At 26.1% G+C, this 19,441-nt stretch overlaps 2 protein-coding genes and 1 long non-coding RNA gene across 4 annotated transcripts; 2 read left to right on the forward strand and 1 right to left on the reverse strand.

Moving 5' to 3' along the window:
* Positions 1-242: 242 nt before the first annotated feature.
* On the reverse strand, positions 243-7,308 carry LOC126551889 (protein DENND6B-like). 2 transcript variants are annotated; one of them, XM_050206267.1, is made up of 9 exons: positions 7,058-7,308; positions 6,720-6,874; positions 6,350-6,619; positions 3,209-3,394; positions 2,906-3,138; positions 2,628-2,818; positions 1,341-1,612; positions 1,066-1,278; positions 243-977 (listed from the first exon to the last, which is right to left on the reverse strand). In XM_050206267.1, exons 2-9 carry the CDS (start codon positions 6,843-6,845, stop codon positions 765-767), a joined length of 1,704 nt encoding a protein of 567 aa, XP_050062224.1. In that variant the 5' UTR covers positions 6,846-6,874; positions 7,058-7,308; the 3' UTR covers positions 243-764. The 2 variants fall into 2 exon arrangements, with proteins under 2 accessions (XP_050062224.1, XP_050062225.1); XM_050206268.1 differs by having other exon boundaries at positions 6,720-6,970.
* A 69-nt stretch (positions 7,309-7,377) lies between these two features.
* On the forward strand, positions 7,378-9,240 carry LOC126551890 (uncharacterized). The gene is made up of 2 exons (XR_007605773.1): positions 7,378-7,962; positions 8,035-9,240. It is a non-coding gene; the product is annotated as an uncharacterized LOC126551890 (long non-coding RNA).
* Positions 9,241-16,859: 7,619 nt separating this feature from the next.
* LOC114132191 (enhancer of rudimentary homolog) lies at positions 16,860-18,438 on the forward strand. The gene is made up of 4 exons (XM_027997583.2): positions 16,860-17,820; positions 17,895-17,982; positions 18,036-18,156; positions 18,227-18,438. Exons 1-4 carry the CDS (start codon positions 17,818-17,820, stop codon positions 18,324-18,326), a joined length of 312 nt encoding a protein of 103 aa, XP_027853384.2. The 5' UTR covers positions 16,860-17,817; the 3' UTR covers positions 18,327-18,438.
* The last annotated feature ends 1,003 nt before the right edge of the window (positions 18,439-19,441 follow it).

Genomic DNA, 19,441 nt, shown 5'->3' on the forward strand with positions numbered 1-19,441 from the left:
TTAGGTTTTCATTCTATTAATTGAAGATACATTTAAAAGATGAGAAATCATCTAAACAAAAATTAAAACATAACTTTGTCTTTGTAATTAAAATACCAAGGTCAAAGAGGCTTGGCATTTATTTCCTTTCCAATATTATAGTATTATAATATTATTATGCCAGAACAAGCACTGACATGTAATAACCAATTACATACATTATTTGAATTTTTATAAAGCAGATAAATTTTTAAAATAAATAATTTAACACGCTATAATATTTATTGGAAAAAAACATAACTTTTACTCTGAAATTAACAACTCAACTATTTATAATACTAAGTCTTTCATATAATAACATTTTATATTTATAGGAAACATTTAAAACATGCACCATAATAATATATAACATTATATAGACAAAAATTAATCAGCTTATTTCCTGGAAGAACCAAGATAGTATTATAAAAAATTAAGGCAGTACGAATATTATTTACTCTAAAATATCTGTACTTGATTTCAACAAAAATGTAAAATTAGGAATTCATAACTGATAAATGTCAATGAAATTATTTAGACAATGTTTTGATACTTAAAAATGTATTAAACTGTAACATGTTTGTAAAAAATATATAACTATGGAATAATGATAATATCAATTTTAAAACTGATGATTAATGTACATATTCAAGTCAGGATGAATACAGATACAATTAATGAGATGGTATTGATATTATCTAAATTATTTAAATTATTCTTCGTCTAAATTTATACATGGAAGTATATCATCTGCTAGATAGCTTCTTATTTGACAAGACATTTTTCAAGTCATCTGGCAATGAACAAATTATATCATCCATTTTTACTTTCAATTGATCTTTGATTCTTTTATTAATCTGGTACCCTTTGCTTTCACATTCATCCAGTTTCTGACGTATTTTCAGTATCATGTCAACAATTTCTACTTCTTGTTTTCCTTCAAGCCAATTATTAATATCCTAAAACCAATAAATAAATTATAATATGTTTAGTGTTAACTTATATTTATATAATAAAAAGTAGTTAAATAAAGGTGATTTTATTTACCACACTAGATAGGGCTTCAATTTGCAAGATTTGAAGCTTCATCATCATTCCTTTGTAACGAATATTGTACCAACCATTGAAATTTGGAGATCTAAAAAATTGCTTGTAAAGTCCCTTCCAATCTCCTTTAATACCACATGTCAGTTGAGGTCCAGCATATTCTAAACTGGCCAAAAAGTTGTCTGGATTAAAAGGCCAGGGTTTAGGAGCCGCCTGCAAAAATTAAGTAAATACATTTTCTGTATATATCCTTACCACATAAAAAATTTTTATACCTTAAAGGGAGAAATATTTCTTTGTAAAGGCATTAAAGATGACATGTATCGTTCAAGTGGTATCATAAAACTCTGGGTGAGTTCTAAAAAGTGTCGTCGCAATAGAGCTGATTGCACTTCTTCCGGGCGCTTGGTTTGCATTCCTCTGAGAAGTTTTTTCACTATTGATTTATCTTTATACAAAAAGGGTTTATACTCAGTATAAACTCCAGGTTTAGCATCTAAGATTTTCAGATTCGATCCTTTTCTTACTTTACTTTTATTTGTGGTGTCTAAAAAAAAAAAAAACACATACCCATTTTAATAAATTTGATGTTTGAATACAAAAAGATTATACATTTTAAATAAATAGCACTGGAAAAAAATTGATTAAATGACTTAAGGTATTTGATACAAACAGTTAAACGAATCAATAATATTAAAAATAATATTTGAGTCTATTCAAAAAGATTACTTGAAATATTTTTAAAACAATAAATATATAATAGTAACTATAATTTTCATTTTTAAAATATTTTATATATTATTTAAATAAGATCTTTATTATAAACAATCAGAAATATATAATTCTAATAAATAATTTACAACAAAAATTGTAATAGTGAAAAAATATTAATATTATTAACTGTTAATTTTAAATTACAATAAAAACTCTACATAACAAAAATCTTTACATAATAATGGTTGGTTTGCTTTATAACCCATTATTCAATTTAATTTCTAAAATGTATTAGTCACCCTCAATAACAAAACAATATTTAATGTTTCATAATACCATTTAAGTGTTACTGTATTATAAATTAATAAATTGATTGGTGTAAATGACAAAATTTCCAAGTACGGTTACATTCTTTTAATATCTACTTTTATCATCGTAAAAATACCGTTAAAAAAAAATATTGGCAGTGTAATCAAATTCAAACAAAGATGACTGACTATTTTAAATAATTGTATAAAATATAATAAGTATAATAATTTAGTATAATTTAATAAAATAATAAATATCTAATTAACTTATGAACTGTAAAAATAATAACATGTATGATAAATAATACTAAATAGGTACCTTTATACATAATTAATTAAAATTTTGTTTTTTTTTTTTAAAAAAACTATTTAAAACTATTACAAAAACTCTATAATGAAAGAAATCTCTTGGTCCCTTCAGATTCGTTATAGAGTTTTCACTGTAGTTCAAAAAATAAAGTAAATTTTAGAGCAACATTAAAATAAATAATCAAAATAACATTTCAAAAATGAATTTATTTATAAACATTGTAGATTTACCTTTTTTTAATGTATCAGTAACTCTTACAATATGTGGCCAATGTTGTAATGTTTTTGTGAAGTAAGGATTTGTTACACCAAGTATTATAGGTGGCGGATTCAGTGTTTTGCTCATATACTCCTTGAACTCATTATCATGTATTGTAAAATAAGGACGATAATCTCCATAATAAGCCAATGGTACTATTAAACTAATAATTAAAAATATAATAAAAAAAGTCGTAATAAACTACCATTTTAAATCTTTAAGCCATTTTAGTTAAATAAATAAATTTTACCTAACTAAAGCTTGGACAACCTGTGAACTGTAGGTAGGTGATGAAGCCATCACAACGATGGGTTCAGTCGTTAACACCAATTCCCATAAAAGGTGCATTTGAGATACAATCGATGAAAAACATCCAAATGTATTCAATTCGTACAATGATGATACAACTACTGGTAACTGATAATCAGGTACCATTGAGTTTGATGAGTTGCTGATTTTATTATTATCACACATCAGTTGAGCCTATAAACAAAATAGTTTTAATATTAAAAAAGTATCTGATATTAACAGTTAATTTTATTGATTCACAAACTTGAAGAACAATCCCCAGTAATGGCAAGCTCACTGTTTCTCCCGCATATAAATCTGGCCACTGTTTGATATCGTGCCATGCTACTTCTATTCCAGTAATCCCGTGTTTAAAATATTCAGGTGCTATTGTACCACAAACTTCAGTAAATAAACTAATGAATGGCAACTGAGATAGTATAATTACACTCTAAACAATAAAATAAAATAATATTAATTACATTTCAAACTAAAATTATTTTTTTCTTGCATTTATGTAGCCGGTGATCTACCATTTTATACAAGAGTAATAAGTAATCTACATTTAAATTTTAAATTTAGTTTGCAATCAGATTTCATGAATATTTATCAATAGTAACCAATACATATTTTTCTAGACCATGGTGGTAGAGGTCAGTAAATAATAACAAAGATATATTAATGTACTTTGAATTATATTATTTAATGTTTATTGTACTTAAATTTTATAATTTTAATTTATTACAACTATTATGATCCTAAGTAATTAATAAAAAAATAAATTTTAAACTTTGTAGTAGTTTACCATCTTGAAGTAGATTACCTACTACATAAATACAATTTTATTTTCTAAAATTAATACTAAATAAGTACTCATTTTATTTTATATATTAAAAAATTGAATTCAATTTTGTGATAAAAAGAAGTTGATGGTAACAGTTAGTGTGCACGCAAATGTTGGGAGGTTATAAACATAGTTTGTTATTTTCACCAAAAGTGTTTTAATTATTGTAATTTTCATTGTTTAATTGAATAGTAGTATGATATTGTTGGAATACTTGTAATTTTTAAATATATTAAGTAAATTAATTAATTTTTAATACATATATTAAAATTAATTTTATTATATAATAACAACTAATAAGTAATAATTTTAAGTATTGATAGATAATCATATCTAAAAACTTTGAAATATTAATTTTAATATTATAAAAATAAAAACTCAATCAATTTGTTTTTTTATAAACAAATTAAATAAATTATTAATTCATTGATGCTTGTTACGTTACAAATATGAAAAACTTTCTTTAAAATAAAAAAATAATAATTAAGATGCCCATACTAACATTTCTTACAAAAGCTGATAACAAAAGACTATCTATGTCTATCCCCAAATTTTTACTTAAGTGCACAACCCAGAATACTTACTGAATAGTCATAAATAGTAAGTACAGTGACATCAAATATAATATATAAAGGAAATTAAATTATGAAAAATAAAACACAATAGTATGATTACACACACTGCTCTTAAACATATTACATAAGATTACATCAAAAGTATTAAGTAGAATACCAGAATTTAAGAAGACTTAAAATTTGGGAATGTTATTTATTATTTATTGTATAACATGTTGGAATAAGAAACCAGATAAATATGCAAATATGAACATTATTTTATAGTATATGTACATATTATATACATTAAACTGTAAATATTTAAGTATAATTTTGGATATTACATTTCTGTGGACAGTAAAATGTGTAAGAACATACTTAATTTGATAAATTTTTTCTCCTAAGATTTAGTTTATTTAAATTTTTAAAAAAATTTCAATGAAACCATGAAGTTTATCATAAATTGAGGCAATTTAGCAATAACAACATTTTTAAATAAAAATAATTTCATGGTTTTCTTTTTACATAATATATTAAAAATATACCCTGAGTAATATCCAAAAAAATGTTTTAAGCTTCTTATTATGATATTCCCTTAATAATACTTAATAAATAATGAATGTGATGATCAAAACAATAAAAAGCATGCTGTGTTGGTTGTTACTTATTAATTTTAATGCTATTTTCATGTGGCCATGTTAACAATCTCTTTATTATTTTTCTACATGGACATAAAAATACCTAGGAGTTAAATTAATATCATTTTATTATTACAATTAAAGAGGACCATAAAAAAAACAGACAGCTCCATTTTTCAAAACTTTTCAGAAAACCAAAAAAACTATTTATTAAATATTGTATCCAAAGTAAAATTAATATTAAAATTAATTAAGATACATTAGATAGCTCCAGAGTTACATTATTTTTCAACGGAAAAAAAAATAAACCAGCTCTAAGCTCTAAATACATTATATTTCCTATACTGGTAATTAGATTTATTTCGTTCTTGTACAAATAAACTCTTAAATTTTTGCTTTAACCTAACCCGATTTTGACGAAAAATGAAACTGTTTAGTTCTTTCATGGATTCTTCATTTAGAGTTAGTATATTGTGTACCTAAACACAATTAATATATAAATAATTAAGCTATAACTAAAAGAAGTTTTGTTAAGAAAAAGTATTTTTGTAACATTTAAACTGTATTTAAAACAACAATGATTATACTATGATTAATGACATTAAGATTGCTCGATCAATCTCTATAATTTTAATGATTTAATAGTCACTATTGATTTTAACCATTTAATGTTTAGTGTCTATCATCAATAGTTCCTTGACATAATAATTTAAAGGCTTATTCAAATTTAGCGAATCATTTAATTATTACATTATTTATGCAACTCAATGTCTGACTATGTACGTATAAACAATAAAATTATGAAATTAAACTCATACTATGTACCTTAAATTTTTTCAAAAAACAAAGGTTAATAATCGAACATTTTGAATAATTCAAAAAACTGACAACTTGCTAAGATTTTTTAAAAAAAGAAAAATTATTGGGTTGGCATATTTGTATTTTCATAGGCAAATTAACCTTAATTTTGAGCATTTAAGAGAGCATTTATGTTATAAATTCTTTGTAATGTAAAATTAATATGGTATGTTGTGTTACTGTTTTCCATAATATGATTAACAGATATAACATAACAAACAATGCATAAGTTGTGACCTACACACAAAACATACCATTGTGTAGATAATATAATATAATATTATTCATACTAAAATTTACAGTGTTAATTCAAGAACAAAATTAAAATATATTTTACTAAGTTATTGAAGTTATTCAGAGATGTACTGATATTTATTGGTAACCCAAATAGACTTTTTTACCTGTAAATAATGTAAATTCATCTCTAAATCAGTAAGGTTTCTGACAATGTCAAACTGTATTTTATTCTCATAAGAAGTTAGTGTATTATAAAAACAAACGGTTAAACATACTTTTTGAAAATAACCCCGTGGAAGAGACAGATCTTTGATTTGTCGAAAGAAAACAAACCCATACAAACAACGATGATCAGCTTGTAAGAAAACTGGACATTTTGTGTTATAATTTATATGGCGTTGACTGAGATTCAAAGGTTGAGAACATTTTATCTTGACGTGAAACTGAGTGTCTCCCATGCAACCAGAATTGGAGTCGGGAAAAGCCAGGTAACAGAGGTTTGTTTTGTCTTCCTCGGACAATTTGACATTGTTAGGATAGACCATCTGTGAAAGAAACAATAAATAAAAGTGGCACGGACAGACATTGCAAGAAATCCAGCTATCAAACGTGCTCAAAATGAACAGCCGATAGCCATAACAGTACCTCCATCGCCTGGCCAAACTCCAGGTCAAAAGTGACGATGCAAATGCAGTGGATCCAATCCGACAGCATTTCTTCGGCAGGTTTGTCATGTTTAGGGTTCGTATCGATGGCGCCTTGTTCGGCCATGTCGGCGTAACAATCATATGGAACGAGGACTGCAGCAAACAAAAGTGTTCGTTACTAACTGATAGTGACCGATAAATTGTACACCAATTAATGGGGGCAAAAAAAAATCTTCAGCGATCCGTTACCTACATGACGATCGTTTTATTTTTATTTCTCTGATGGACATTACAAGTCCGATATTACTTTTACAATATTTGGTTATAATTACGTACCTCACTCGGGACATCGATGGTCGAGCCCACCAGTCTAGGCGATAGGCTAGTTCTTGACGACTAGAGATACTTCATGTGTGTCCGTCATAAGACCGTGCTTCAGTGCAGACAATGCTTTAATGCTTGAAACGAGGAAGCGAGACTTTTTCGGATTGCGAGTGACAAACTACCTAGCTCAACGATAGTTGAATTACGCGGAAACTCGGAAAATAGTCGGAACGCGTTGATTAGACGTACTGTTATCACTAATTATTATCATCACAGTTTATAATATATATATATTGATATGATTTTATAATCTTTTCGTTTAATGAAAACACCGCGACGACATCGAAAATTCGGTCACTATAATATACATTTTTATTACTACGATTATGTATGATTATTTATTACTAACGTGATGGATTAATTTATTAATCCGCCTTAAATATTGTTATCGTTTTCGTGAGGGCCGCCGCCGTCGAATTCAACGACGAGCTAACGTTATCGACGGCATTCGGAATATTCGGACATTTCGACGGCAGAATTACGTAATCGCTAACACGAGCGTCTAGAGCCTTGGCTAGTCTAACTGTCTAAGGCCGTGGTCTAGAGACAGCACAAGAGCAAATATCTTATCAATTAACATATCGTATTTCTTTTCAATTATCATTATATTATATCGCAATCGCAAACCGTTTTTTCAGTTTTCAGTTTGAAATTTTTAAATTTTTTTTTGGGAGTTAATTTGATTTATTCAAGTATGTTCAAGTGCGCACATTGTAATCGCCAATTTAGTAAAAAATACAATTTAATCAGGCATATAAAATTACACATGGAGAGACGCACCATTAAAACTTCAAGACCATTGATAGATCCAGAAATTGAATTAAATATTATAAATATGAATTTTGTTTCATTTCAGGGTAAATATACTACTTGAATTTTTCATTAACTTATTTATGAAATCAATATTTTGATTTATTATAATTGTTTAGAGTTTGAAGAATGGAAATCAATTGAGGAGGTAAGTTGTTCGTCGCGGTTTGTTAAAAAAAGGGGAACAAGATTTAACAAAGATAAAACTGTAGCCACGAGTGTTTATTATTGCCATCGTTCTGGAAAAGCTGGCTAACAAGTGAACGCGAATTGTGACGGTCAGTGGCCAAGGGTATTCCCCGCAATATTTGTTCGTTTTGACATCTACTATTTAATACACATTATCACGTTCCAAAACGTGTTAATGTCTGCACGAATTTTTAAAAAATTTTATATTCAATTGGAAAAGCTTTGTAACAGAGAAATCATCTTTGAGTTGGACATAGGAAAATACGTAAAAACAGGTAGACTACTAAATTTAGTGGAAACACATTATAGAGTATGCAACAGAAAACATAAGATTACGTATGCACATGACCCAAGAATGGATGTGGAGTATACGAAATGTATATTCAGTCATATGCTACAAAAACAACGGTATGAAAATTTAGTTAAACATTTTTGAAATATTATTATATCCTATGTGTATATTCAATTATTTAATTTGGTATATGGGAAAAACGTAACATTTGTGTGTAATAGGTATTAATTAGTTGTTCACAAATTCATTTTATTATCTTAATTGTAATAATCAAGGTGAAGGAGATTTAAATATTAAAAAACTATATAAATAATATATATTATACTAACATACTTTATATTGTATTCTTAATTGATTTAAATTTGATATAACTAACATTATTATTAAGTGATCAATGTAAAATTGAAATTGAAAGTGTAACTGAGTGCATTTAAGAAAAAAATTGTAAGGATTTCTGTCTTGCAGACATTAACCTTTTTTTTTGTGGGGAGGTGTTAGGGGCTACGAGATATCAAGGCTAAGTTAGTATGACCATGACACATGTCGGGATAGTAAGCGCATCAATAATTATAGTGCACTAATGATGCATTCACGATGTTATTGCACATTATCAAATCCGGGTCTGAATTTGCAACAACAACTATAAGGATACCTGGTTTCACCCAGATGGCTACGACTCGATGCAAACAAGAGACGCACCACAATATATAAGGGAGCCCGAAGACAAGCAACGGCAGATGTACCAAAGCTATCAACACCTGAGCACTTTCACGACACTCAGCCACTTATTTTATTTGTTTCATGTATTTTGTTTATACGTAATAAAGACATTATTCGTTATTAAGTTTTAACTTTTATTCAAAATAACCATTTGGATTCAACTTTGATACTGGCACGCAACGAGTCCATAGTCAGTACTCGCTACTCAATACATAGTCTGAAGACAGGTCCATGTGTACTTACAACCAGCGTCGGATTGATACTTATATTTTATTATTTAAATTGTGTGATGAAATGTATTGAATAAACAAAGTTTAAACCTTAGCATTTAGTATCTATTTACATAAATTTGATTTGCATGGTTTGTACTATCACTGATTTGTAACCCAAATAAAAAATTAAGAAAATACATAATTCATCAATTCAATACTTAATATTTTATTTCCTAGCAAAAGAATTATAAATAAATTATAATATAACACTATATCAAATTAATATTTTGTCTATGACATGATGATAAAAAAAAAATTCATTAATATTACAGAATCTATGAGCTTTCCATGTACCATAGGGTTAGGTTAGGTTTAATTATAACATTTATGTATGTTTTAATCTACAATAATGATAGTTATATGTTCGTGTTATGCATATGGTGTAGTCATGTGTAGTTAAATATCATACGAGACATTTATCATCTAATGAAGCTGAGAATTACTAATTTTAATAATGTGTGATGAAAATTGTCCATGTTTTTATCGAAATTATTAAATATTTATAACTTTTTGTATTGAAGTATGCAAGAATGATGATTTACTACGTGGATATTTTAGTAAAATTATTATATAAAAAAAATATTTATTTAAGTAGAAAAATGGTTTTAAATAGTCTCTGGGTATTTTTGTAAAATTCATACGTTACCTATGCCAAGCAAGTTAACCTATAAATTATTGGTAATAGTTAACTAATTATGGTTTATGGTGTGTATACTGTAAAATTAAAAAATGATAATAATTTACTCTGAATAAGTTTACATTAAATATATGATGAAGAATACACTAGTTTCAATGAAACTATGGGGGTTTATGTATGTATTGCATGGTCTTTAGGGCATTTCGACTTATGTAATAAATATAATATGTATTATTTATATGTGTATTCATTGAAATTTATGATAATATTACATGATTTTATCTAAATTATGATATTTTTGTGTAGTTTTAAGTATGTTATGATATTTTTATATGATTTTATAAGAAATTTAGCAAAATATGTTGATGTTTATATGGAAGTATTTATTTATTTTTGTCAATTTGGTATTATGTGAAGATGATTATGATGATGATGGTATTAATCGGTTGTGTGTGTGTGTGTGTATGATCGTTCAATATACTAAACATTTAACGCTGATGAATTCTAGAATTTCTATTTTTAATAAGGAATGATAAAAATTACCTATATTTTTACGTATTTTTCTACTTACCTATATATAAATGATGATTTTTTTTTTTTTTATTAATTCAGATTTCAGAGATAAAATATAAAGAATAACACATGTGAGAAAAGGAAACTATATAACAAAAATACTTAAAAGATTCGAATTAGGATAAGTAACTTTATTACAAAAAAACAATTTAATATCTATAGAGATATTTTACAAAATATTAAACTAATTAATATTAATAGAGACATTTCACCTTATTTTAAAAATGAGTTTTATTTCTGTCTAATCTTACTATACTTACAAAAAATATTTTTAAAAAAATAATCTTTACAAAAATTCAATAAGTATAAAAATGTATAGAGAAATAATTTATACAGAAGTATTTACAAAGAAATAATTTATAGAAAAAATATTTACAAAAATTATACATACAGAAATAATCTTTACAAATATATATATATATACAAAAAAAAAAACTAACTATCTAGTTCTGCTTCGAGTTCCTCCCTATAAAATTCAAAATTGTTAATTAAAAAATATACCTACAGTAAGTATACTTAATTTAATAATATAAAAGTTGAATTTATACACAAAACTAAAATATTATTGACTATTAAAAATGTACATAATACGAGTATAATATTAAATATATTATAAAATAATATACTTATCGACAATATTTCAAGTAAATCAACTTGATGTTTTACTATATAATTGTTTTTTATCCGAGAACGTATGTCATTATGACTTGACGAAACTCATAGGCCATAGCTTGATGTAATATATATATTTTTAATGATTTAATGTATCCAACAACAAGAATTACATACTTAATTAAGCGAGTGATGATCTTTATATAGCTCTACTTCGGGAAGAAAAGTTCTGCAAACATTTTTATTATAGATGATTTTATTAAAAATGCCCTCTTTGCTCAAATTTTTTGTCCTCAAAATTTCTATTTGAATGTCACTTTATATTATCATATCTACTTCAATTTTTGTTTAATCAATCATTACCAACTGGTGTCTTCCCTAAATCTTGGAAAGCTGTTTTTATTTCTCCTATATTTAAAAAAGCTGATCGATCTTCTCTTCTAAATTGCCAGCCAATTTCAAAAATATCAATTATTCCAAAGCTATTTACCAAAATTGTCAACTCAAAATTATATCCTATTCTTAACAATATTTTTATCGACGAACAACATAGTTTTCATTCTAGATGATCAACAGTCTCTAACTTGGCTGTTTTCAAACAAGATGATCATTTTTTAAAAAAAATAAATTTAGATAAAAATAAATAAATAAATAATTAACCAATCATTCTGTTACAATACATCATGATTAAACAAAATTCATACTAAAAATCTTATTTATATTAATGTAAATTGATACATTAATGTAAAACAATCAACTATAAAATAAATTATAAGTAGGTATCTATTGTTATTTGTATCTACCCAAACACTAGTTAAAATTAAAAAAAAAATTTGTTAAAAAGTGTCCTCTAATTGCTACATTAAAATACTTATAAATACTACCTATTAGTTTCATTAAGTGTAAAAGTGTAATAATTTTAAATAAACAAAATAAATGGCAGTTAATATTACATAATACGATTATGTACTTAATAGGAAAAAAAATAAGTTATTAAATAACATAATCTGAATTATAAACATTTTTGAAAATACTATTATGAAACTGTATCACTGCAAAAAAAAAAAATAAATAATGCCATTTTATGAAAGTATTATTTTTATACTTATTACCTAGTTCTCATAATACAGTTTCTTTCTTCATTTTATATATGACTGACACCAGTCATTTAATTTTAAATATGTTTTTCCTGAATTTTAATAGATATTATTTGTAGACACTACATAGATTTAAGTACTCCATTAATTTTTATTTTATTTAAATATTAAATTGTTTTTAGAAAAAAAGAATTTACTAAAAAGAATTTAATGCAAGTAAAAAATTAATTAAAAATTAATTGACTAGACATTAAGGAAAGAGAAAAAATTATAACTTGGAATCGCTATATAATAAATCAGGTATTAAATGCTTAATAAAAGCCAAGAGCCTGGAATGGACAAGTAATGTGTGGCGAGCCGAAGGAAACATAATCCGAAAAGAACTGACTAATAATCTAACGCAAGCGCCCCAGGTTAAGATCTCGTCAACGATGGCGGAATAGAGTCAATGCAGGTATATAAAAGTGGCGGACAGAGCAGTAAATTTCGAGACTGCTATTGACCGTGACAGGTGGAGGAGCTTAGTAAAAACTGTGAAAGACCTTAATGGCCCAAAAAGCAAAAAAAAATAACAATAAAAATTCTCTAATATTTTTTTTTAATTAAATCTTAAATCATACCTTATAAACAATAATAAATAAACAATTTATCATACCTTTAGTGTTTATAAATTTTATTTAATCAAAATTATTTAATATTACTAAATTGACCATAATGTATAAATTATATTAAAAGACATTATTTTAAAATTAAAAAATTAAGACTACACTAATTCTATTTGTACATTTTGAAATTTAAACAACATGCATAATGATTATTTTTATAATTTAAAAATACCACAAAAATCATTCATACAATACTTAGTGAATAAAATTATATAGCTATATAATACAACAAAACTTTTATTTTAACATATTACATTACTAAAACATTAAATATTATTAGTGAAAATATTGTACATTTTTTAAAAACTTTTGTTACATAATTATACTATGATAATTTACTTGTAAAAACAATTATATATTAATAATGATAAGATGATTTTTTCAGACTTATAAAACTAGGTTTAAAAATTATTTGAGTAAAAAAAAAAAAGGAAATGTTTATTATAATAAAATAAAATTGTTTGACATGAAATCTGATATACATTTTTTTTTTAGATTAAATTAAATAAATCATTAATATTTATTTAGTTTACAACATTTTGCTTTATTTGTATAGTTATACCTAATAGACAAAAAAACCTTTATTTTATAGTTGTATATTGTCTCATCTCCACAGTTTTAAAATGTTATAAGTTCTATAGAATTTTGGAGTAGGTGAATGTATTTTAATTAATCTAATTAAGACTCTTAATTCAGTCATCACAATCATCATTAGTTTTTAAAACGGCAATTTGTAATAAATTAATTTTCAATGGATCCGGAATCCTTATTTTTATCCAATAATGTTGTCTTACTAATTCAATTAATTTATATTCTTCCAAGTCATTAAAATTTCTACCTGTGCGAATTGATATACTTGGTGTATAGCATTTATCAAGTGCATAGTCAACATATATATCTATATGACTTATATCAGTTTCATTTCTAAACTGAATATTAACTAAATGTGGAAATGTGCCACATGATTTCCAGTATGTATTTTTATTGTTACCTGATAATAGGCACACGCCATGACCTAAAAAAAAAAATAATGATTTTAGTTTTTAATGTATCTAGTTAATTTATTTAAATCAGAGGTTCTCAAACTTTTTTTGCGTACCACTTAGCTGTATTATCAATCAGTCACGTACCACTAATGACTAATTACAGAAGGATCCAAATTGTACAATTAAATACCTTACTTTTTAGTTAAATACATTTATTTAAAATAATAAGGCAGTACAATACTACAATATAATTATTTTTATTTTATTAGTTTTTTTAGGTAAGGTATAAATTTAAATATAAACTTTCAGTGAGGTCAGAATCAAATATTTATTTTTAATTTTTCGTTCTACCACCATATGGCCTTTTGAGTACCACTAGTGGAACGTGTACCACAGTTTGAGAACCGCTGATTTAAATATAAATATATATATACCAATTATTGGTGTTGTGCAACACTCACTATTATTATTTTGAAAAACTATAGATTTAAAATGTTAGTTTTGTAGATTAGCTCTATTGGATACAGTGCCGTAACTACCAGGGATGCTAGAGGTGCAAAAAACCCCCGAGCCCCAAATTTATTCATAATAATAAGCCTGTGAGCTGTGTCTTAACTATTTGGAATTTTTTTTATAAAATATTATTCTGGTTACAAGTTATTATATACCTACATCTTATCAGAATGAATAATTGTTAAACTCTAGGAGCATTATTATTCAATAATGTTAATAATAACAATTCTGTATAAAGTGTATTTAGAAATTAAATAATTTATGTAATTTATATTGATTATTAGATTAAAAGGAAAAAAATTACTTGAAAAAGCAGGAACTAATCCATAGCTAAAAAAAAATTATTTTATTTTAATAAAATACTGCCTTCTTTTCCTACACAATTCTACATATTATTAGACACTGTATAAAATTGTTTTATATGGCAAGAAGTGCAAGATTAGAATTAATATTAGTTTATAAAATGTTATTGTAATTATTGAATACAATTTGTTAATTGTAATTTATTTGAATAAATTATTAATTAGATACCTATGTTTTATATATTAATTATCATAAGGACTGTTTAATAAATGTAATTGACCAGGTGTTTCACAAAATAGTATCATATTATTTTATAAAAAATATAAGTTAATGAATACGTTGAAACGCTTAAAACCATAATTGTTATTATAGGTAATACAAAATTCTAAATATAATCATAAAAAAAATATAATTTCAAATGGCAGGGAGCTGAATTAATAAATATCACCAATATTATATTCTTAACCAATTATATTTTTTATTTTTTTATGTAGTGACAGCTGATGGTTTATTTCCTTTTTAGTAGTATGAGATGGAAAAATCAATTACTATTTTAGGAACTGCAGGTCACTTTGCTCCATCTATATACAATAATGTAAATAACTACAAACAGCAAGTGCTACTTTTTTAAGAATCTATTAGGTATTTAAGTCCTTGACAACATGGGCCCTATAATATTTGCTTGCACACCCACTAATATATACCAAGTTGTGGCACTGATTGGATATTAATAAAAAATGGCTAATGGAAATGGCTATACCAGTGAATGATATTATTAAAATATTTGCAAAAATAAATAATTCAAAATTAGATTTTATTTAATAACTACCTACTTAATAAATAAATAAATAATTAGCATTGTATTACTTGCTAAGCTATAATAAAACAATTGTATACGTATATTTGAATAATTGTCAGTATAATGTGTTCTTTTAAATGTGGTACTTATATATTTGAAATGTATTTACTTAAATAAACATTTTAGTTATCGATAAATAGATTAAGCAGCTATTCTATTATTATGGGGATATTTCAAGAATGGTTCAAGGATAAATTAATTTTTAAATTTATAAAAACTAAGTACAGCACTGCATGCAATGTTGTTCTGATGACTGATACACACAACCCTACCCAGCAATTACTGAGGATCTTTGGATACTTTTAAATTTTGAAACCTATAGCCAAATGAAAAAAGAAAAAAATTAGATTTAAATAACTAATGAATCGCAACTTAGACATTTCAAACTATTTTTGAATAATTATAAAATCTGGTTTAAATTCATTGTTTATAGCATTCAAATATGTTCTTATACATCAATGTGCATAAGTGTAAACGACTATTTTCAATACTTGGAATTGTAAAAACCAAATATCTATTATAAGTCAACAAAAACTATATCATTTGATTTAACTGTTTGTTTAAGAAGATATTTAATTTATAAACAAAGATAAATTTTTGATATTTCATTATTTTCCATCGATAAATTTAAAAAAAGTCAAGTCTATTTACACAATAATTTTTAACAATAAGTATTATTGGTGTTGATTGCTTTTTATTTTACAATAAGGCATCATGGTATTTTTTAATTAGGTATACCTACATTTGAAATTTTTTATTATAATTTTAAAGTAATATGTCATGGGTTTTTAGTTTACACTGAGTATGGGCTCATAACAAAATTATAGCGCAAAGGCCCTAACAATCAAAGCTTTACCTGCGAGGGTTCAACCCTCCCCCCCCCGAAATTTTGAAATTAATTTTATACTATATTTAAATACCAATAAAATATTACAATAAAATTAGAACACAATTTTTTTTAGCTTAACCCCCTGCTCCCTGAAATTCATTTCCAGTTACGACCTTGCCAACAATTATGAGTTACAATTACAGTGACTGCAAAAGTAAAGCACAACAATAATAATATAATGTAGTATTATTTACTAGGTATCCATGAAGATACTGACCATGTCGCTTTCGAACCCACCTCGCGTTCCTTCCCAGCACGTATATCTTGCATCTGGTCGATCGGAGGTAGATCCGGGGGGGGGGGGAGACGAATCTTTCTCGCTTTCGTCCTGACTCAACATTTTTGGTCAAACACATATAGTGTTATTTTAATCATAAATGAAATCAAAGCACACTAAAGTACCCCCAAAAAAAATAACAATAGACAGTAGACAATAGATTTTTAGGCAATAAGCCAATCACTACGATAAGTTGTATTTTAATACTTCCCTAGGTCCTAGTTAAAATCACTAGCTACTTTTTTATCGCCAATAACACCCGGTGGACCACACAGATTATTTTTTTAGGCTATATGAATTACTAAGACACTATAGGGTTTAAGGTTTGACCATAAGCTAACAATATAATATTATTGTTTTATACGCGTTGGTTTGGCTAAATCACCGCAACTGCGACTGTACTTGAACACTACGGATGAACGAATGTATTAAACATACGATCCTCGGGTAGTTTCGAGAATTTCCAAGGAGGTTCGGACTTTGGAGTTTAGAACGTCCACATCACACCACAGATTTCTGTATAGAACCGTCATCGACAAACGCAGCACACGACGCGACGCGTAGTTCGGGTAACGCACACACAGGCAGCGATGAACAACAATTATCTCTGACAGCTCGCTGTAAGCTGTTGTGGGGGGGGATTGTGTTTGGTTACCAGAGTATTTTTCAAGAAGGGCGTATATGTACAACCGTAGTACGTGCGTGTTGATAAACATACACGTACACGGGAACGGTCCAATGGAAACCCACCTTCACGCATTCAAAACGAGATAATCACCAGATCTGTGGAGCCAACTTTGCAAACATCATCATCACGCATCTTACACACAAAACCTAACAATTTTTAGGTTATATAACACAAGTATCATTTGTGAATTAGTATAAACCACATAGAAATTAAAGTTATTAATTTATCAGTTATAATTATTAAGTGACAGACCTACGCCGACTTGTTTATTTGTATCGTGGCCGTTAGGTTTATTTTGAATACGTTTTAACTTAATCTGAAAGCTACAAAATGGTATTAAATATTTGTTTCTTGCTTTTATTAAATGTGAAATATTGATATCATTTCCATATTGTATTTTATTACAGTCGCACACCATATTGTTGGTCCAACCTGGAATTGATCCGGAAACAAGAATATGTATCGATTACAATTCTCCTGAAGAATGCATAGATGGTAAAATAATTCCCTTGCTTTGTGAATAAACATTTAATATTTTACTATTTTAGGAATTTGTGGGTTCTATGAAGCATATCTGATGAACTTAAATCCAACTGTTTCAACTTTTACGTATGAAATAACTCAGCTGTTTGATTTTCTTGACAATCTAGTATATATTTCATGTCTTGTGTATGCCAAAAATATTATATTACATTCAAGTCAAATATTTCCAATTTTATAAATTATATATTATGTTTAGGTACCAACCAGATACCATGATGTATGTCCAATTCGACAAACAATGGATAAAAGTGGAATTATTTATCCAACTCGGATGTCAAGCTATTCAGTGTCAATAAACATTATGAATTTAATGAAATGTTTAATTATAATATTATGAGGCTGTTTTTTCCATAAGCAATGTACAAGTAATGTAAATGTTATTCCTTGGAATTTGTCAAATATTCCAAATCTCAGAAAAGGAATTTACTTAAAAAAATTAATATTTAAATAATTTTATATTTATTTTTTGTGTTTCAATATAAGGAATTGTTGTATGTTTTATATGTATCTAAATTCTTCCAAGTTTTTTTTTTATTAAACTAGATAATATTAAAAAATTATTGTTTTCTGATTTTAAAACCTTATATTTAATATTTTATAGGCAGTGGTTTGTATTTAAAATTTTATGGTGTATAATTGACATGCCATTAACCAAAATAGAGTTATGGATAAACAATAGTATAATATTATCTCATGTCTATTCCAAATACTATTAAATGATGTACTATGTAGAAATATGGTTAGTTTAAGAGGACGCTTCACTAGCATGGGTTGTCTTCATCTTTCAAACGTACAACATAGTTAAAACCGTTACATACAAGCAAGGACTACTCAGGCCGTAGTCCAAATTAATCAACCAAATTTTCACCCTAAAAAGAGATGTTAGAGTATGCAACATTGTACTTATTTTTGATATCAGAATTACAAAAAAATTTATTCAAGTTAACAAAACACAAAAATAACAGATTTTGTAAAAACGATAAGAACTTTTTTTTTTGTAGTTCTGATTTCAAAAATATAAGAACGGTAGTGTAGAGTCTAAAATATCTTTCTAGTTATATCAATATCTAAAATTTAAATTAAGATCTATTTAATAATATAAAGAAGTTTAAATAATCAAATAGACCAGTGAAATGACAACTCTGTAGAAATTACTGCACCAAATCTTAATTGTGTTTATTTGACATAAAAATTATAATATAAGAAATAGTGAAACACATTAAATAGTTAGTACAATTGATTATAAGTACTGGTTTAAATACTAATTAAGTTTCGTTAATAAAACACTCAATATTGATCTCATACATTTGATTTAATTAAAACTTGAAAAAAATACTATAGTACAATTACATACAAAAATTCTTTTTTTCACCATCTCGGTTGTTGTAAAAATAAAAGTTAACATATATGT

The sequence above is a fragment of the Aphis gossypii genome, chromosome X, assembly GCF_020184175.1.
Source record: "Aphis gossypii isolate Hap1 chromosome X, ASM2018417v2, whole genome shotgun sequence".
NCBI classification, from domain to species: domain Eukaryota; kingdom Metazoa; phylum Arthropoda; class Insecta; order Hemiptera; family Aphididae; genus Aphis; species Aphis gossypii.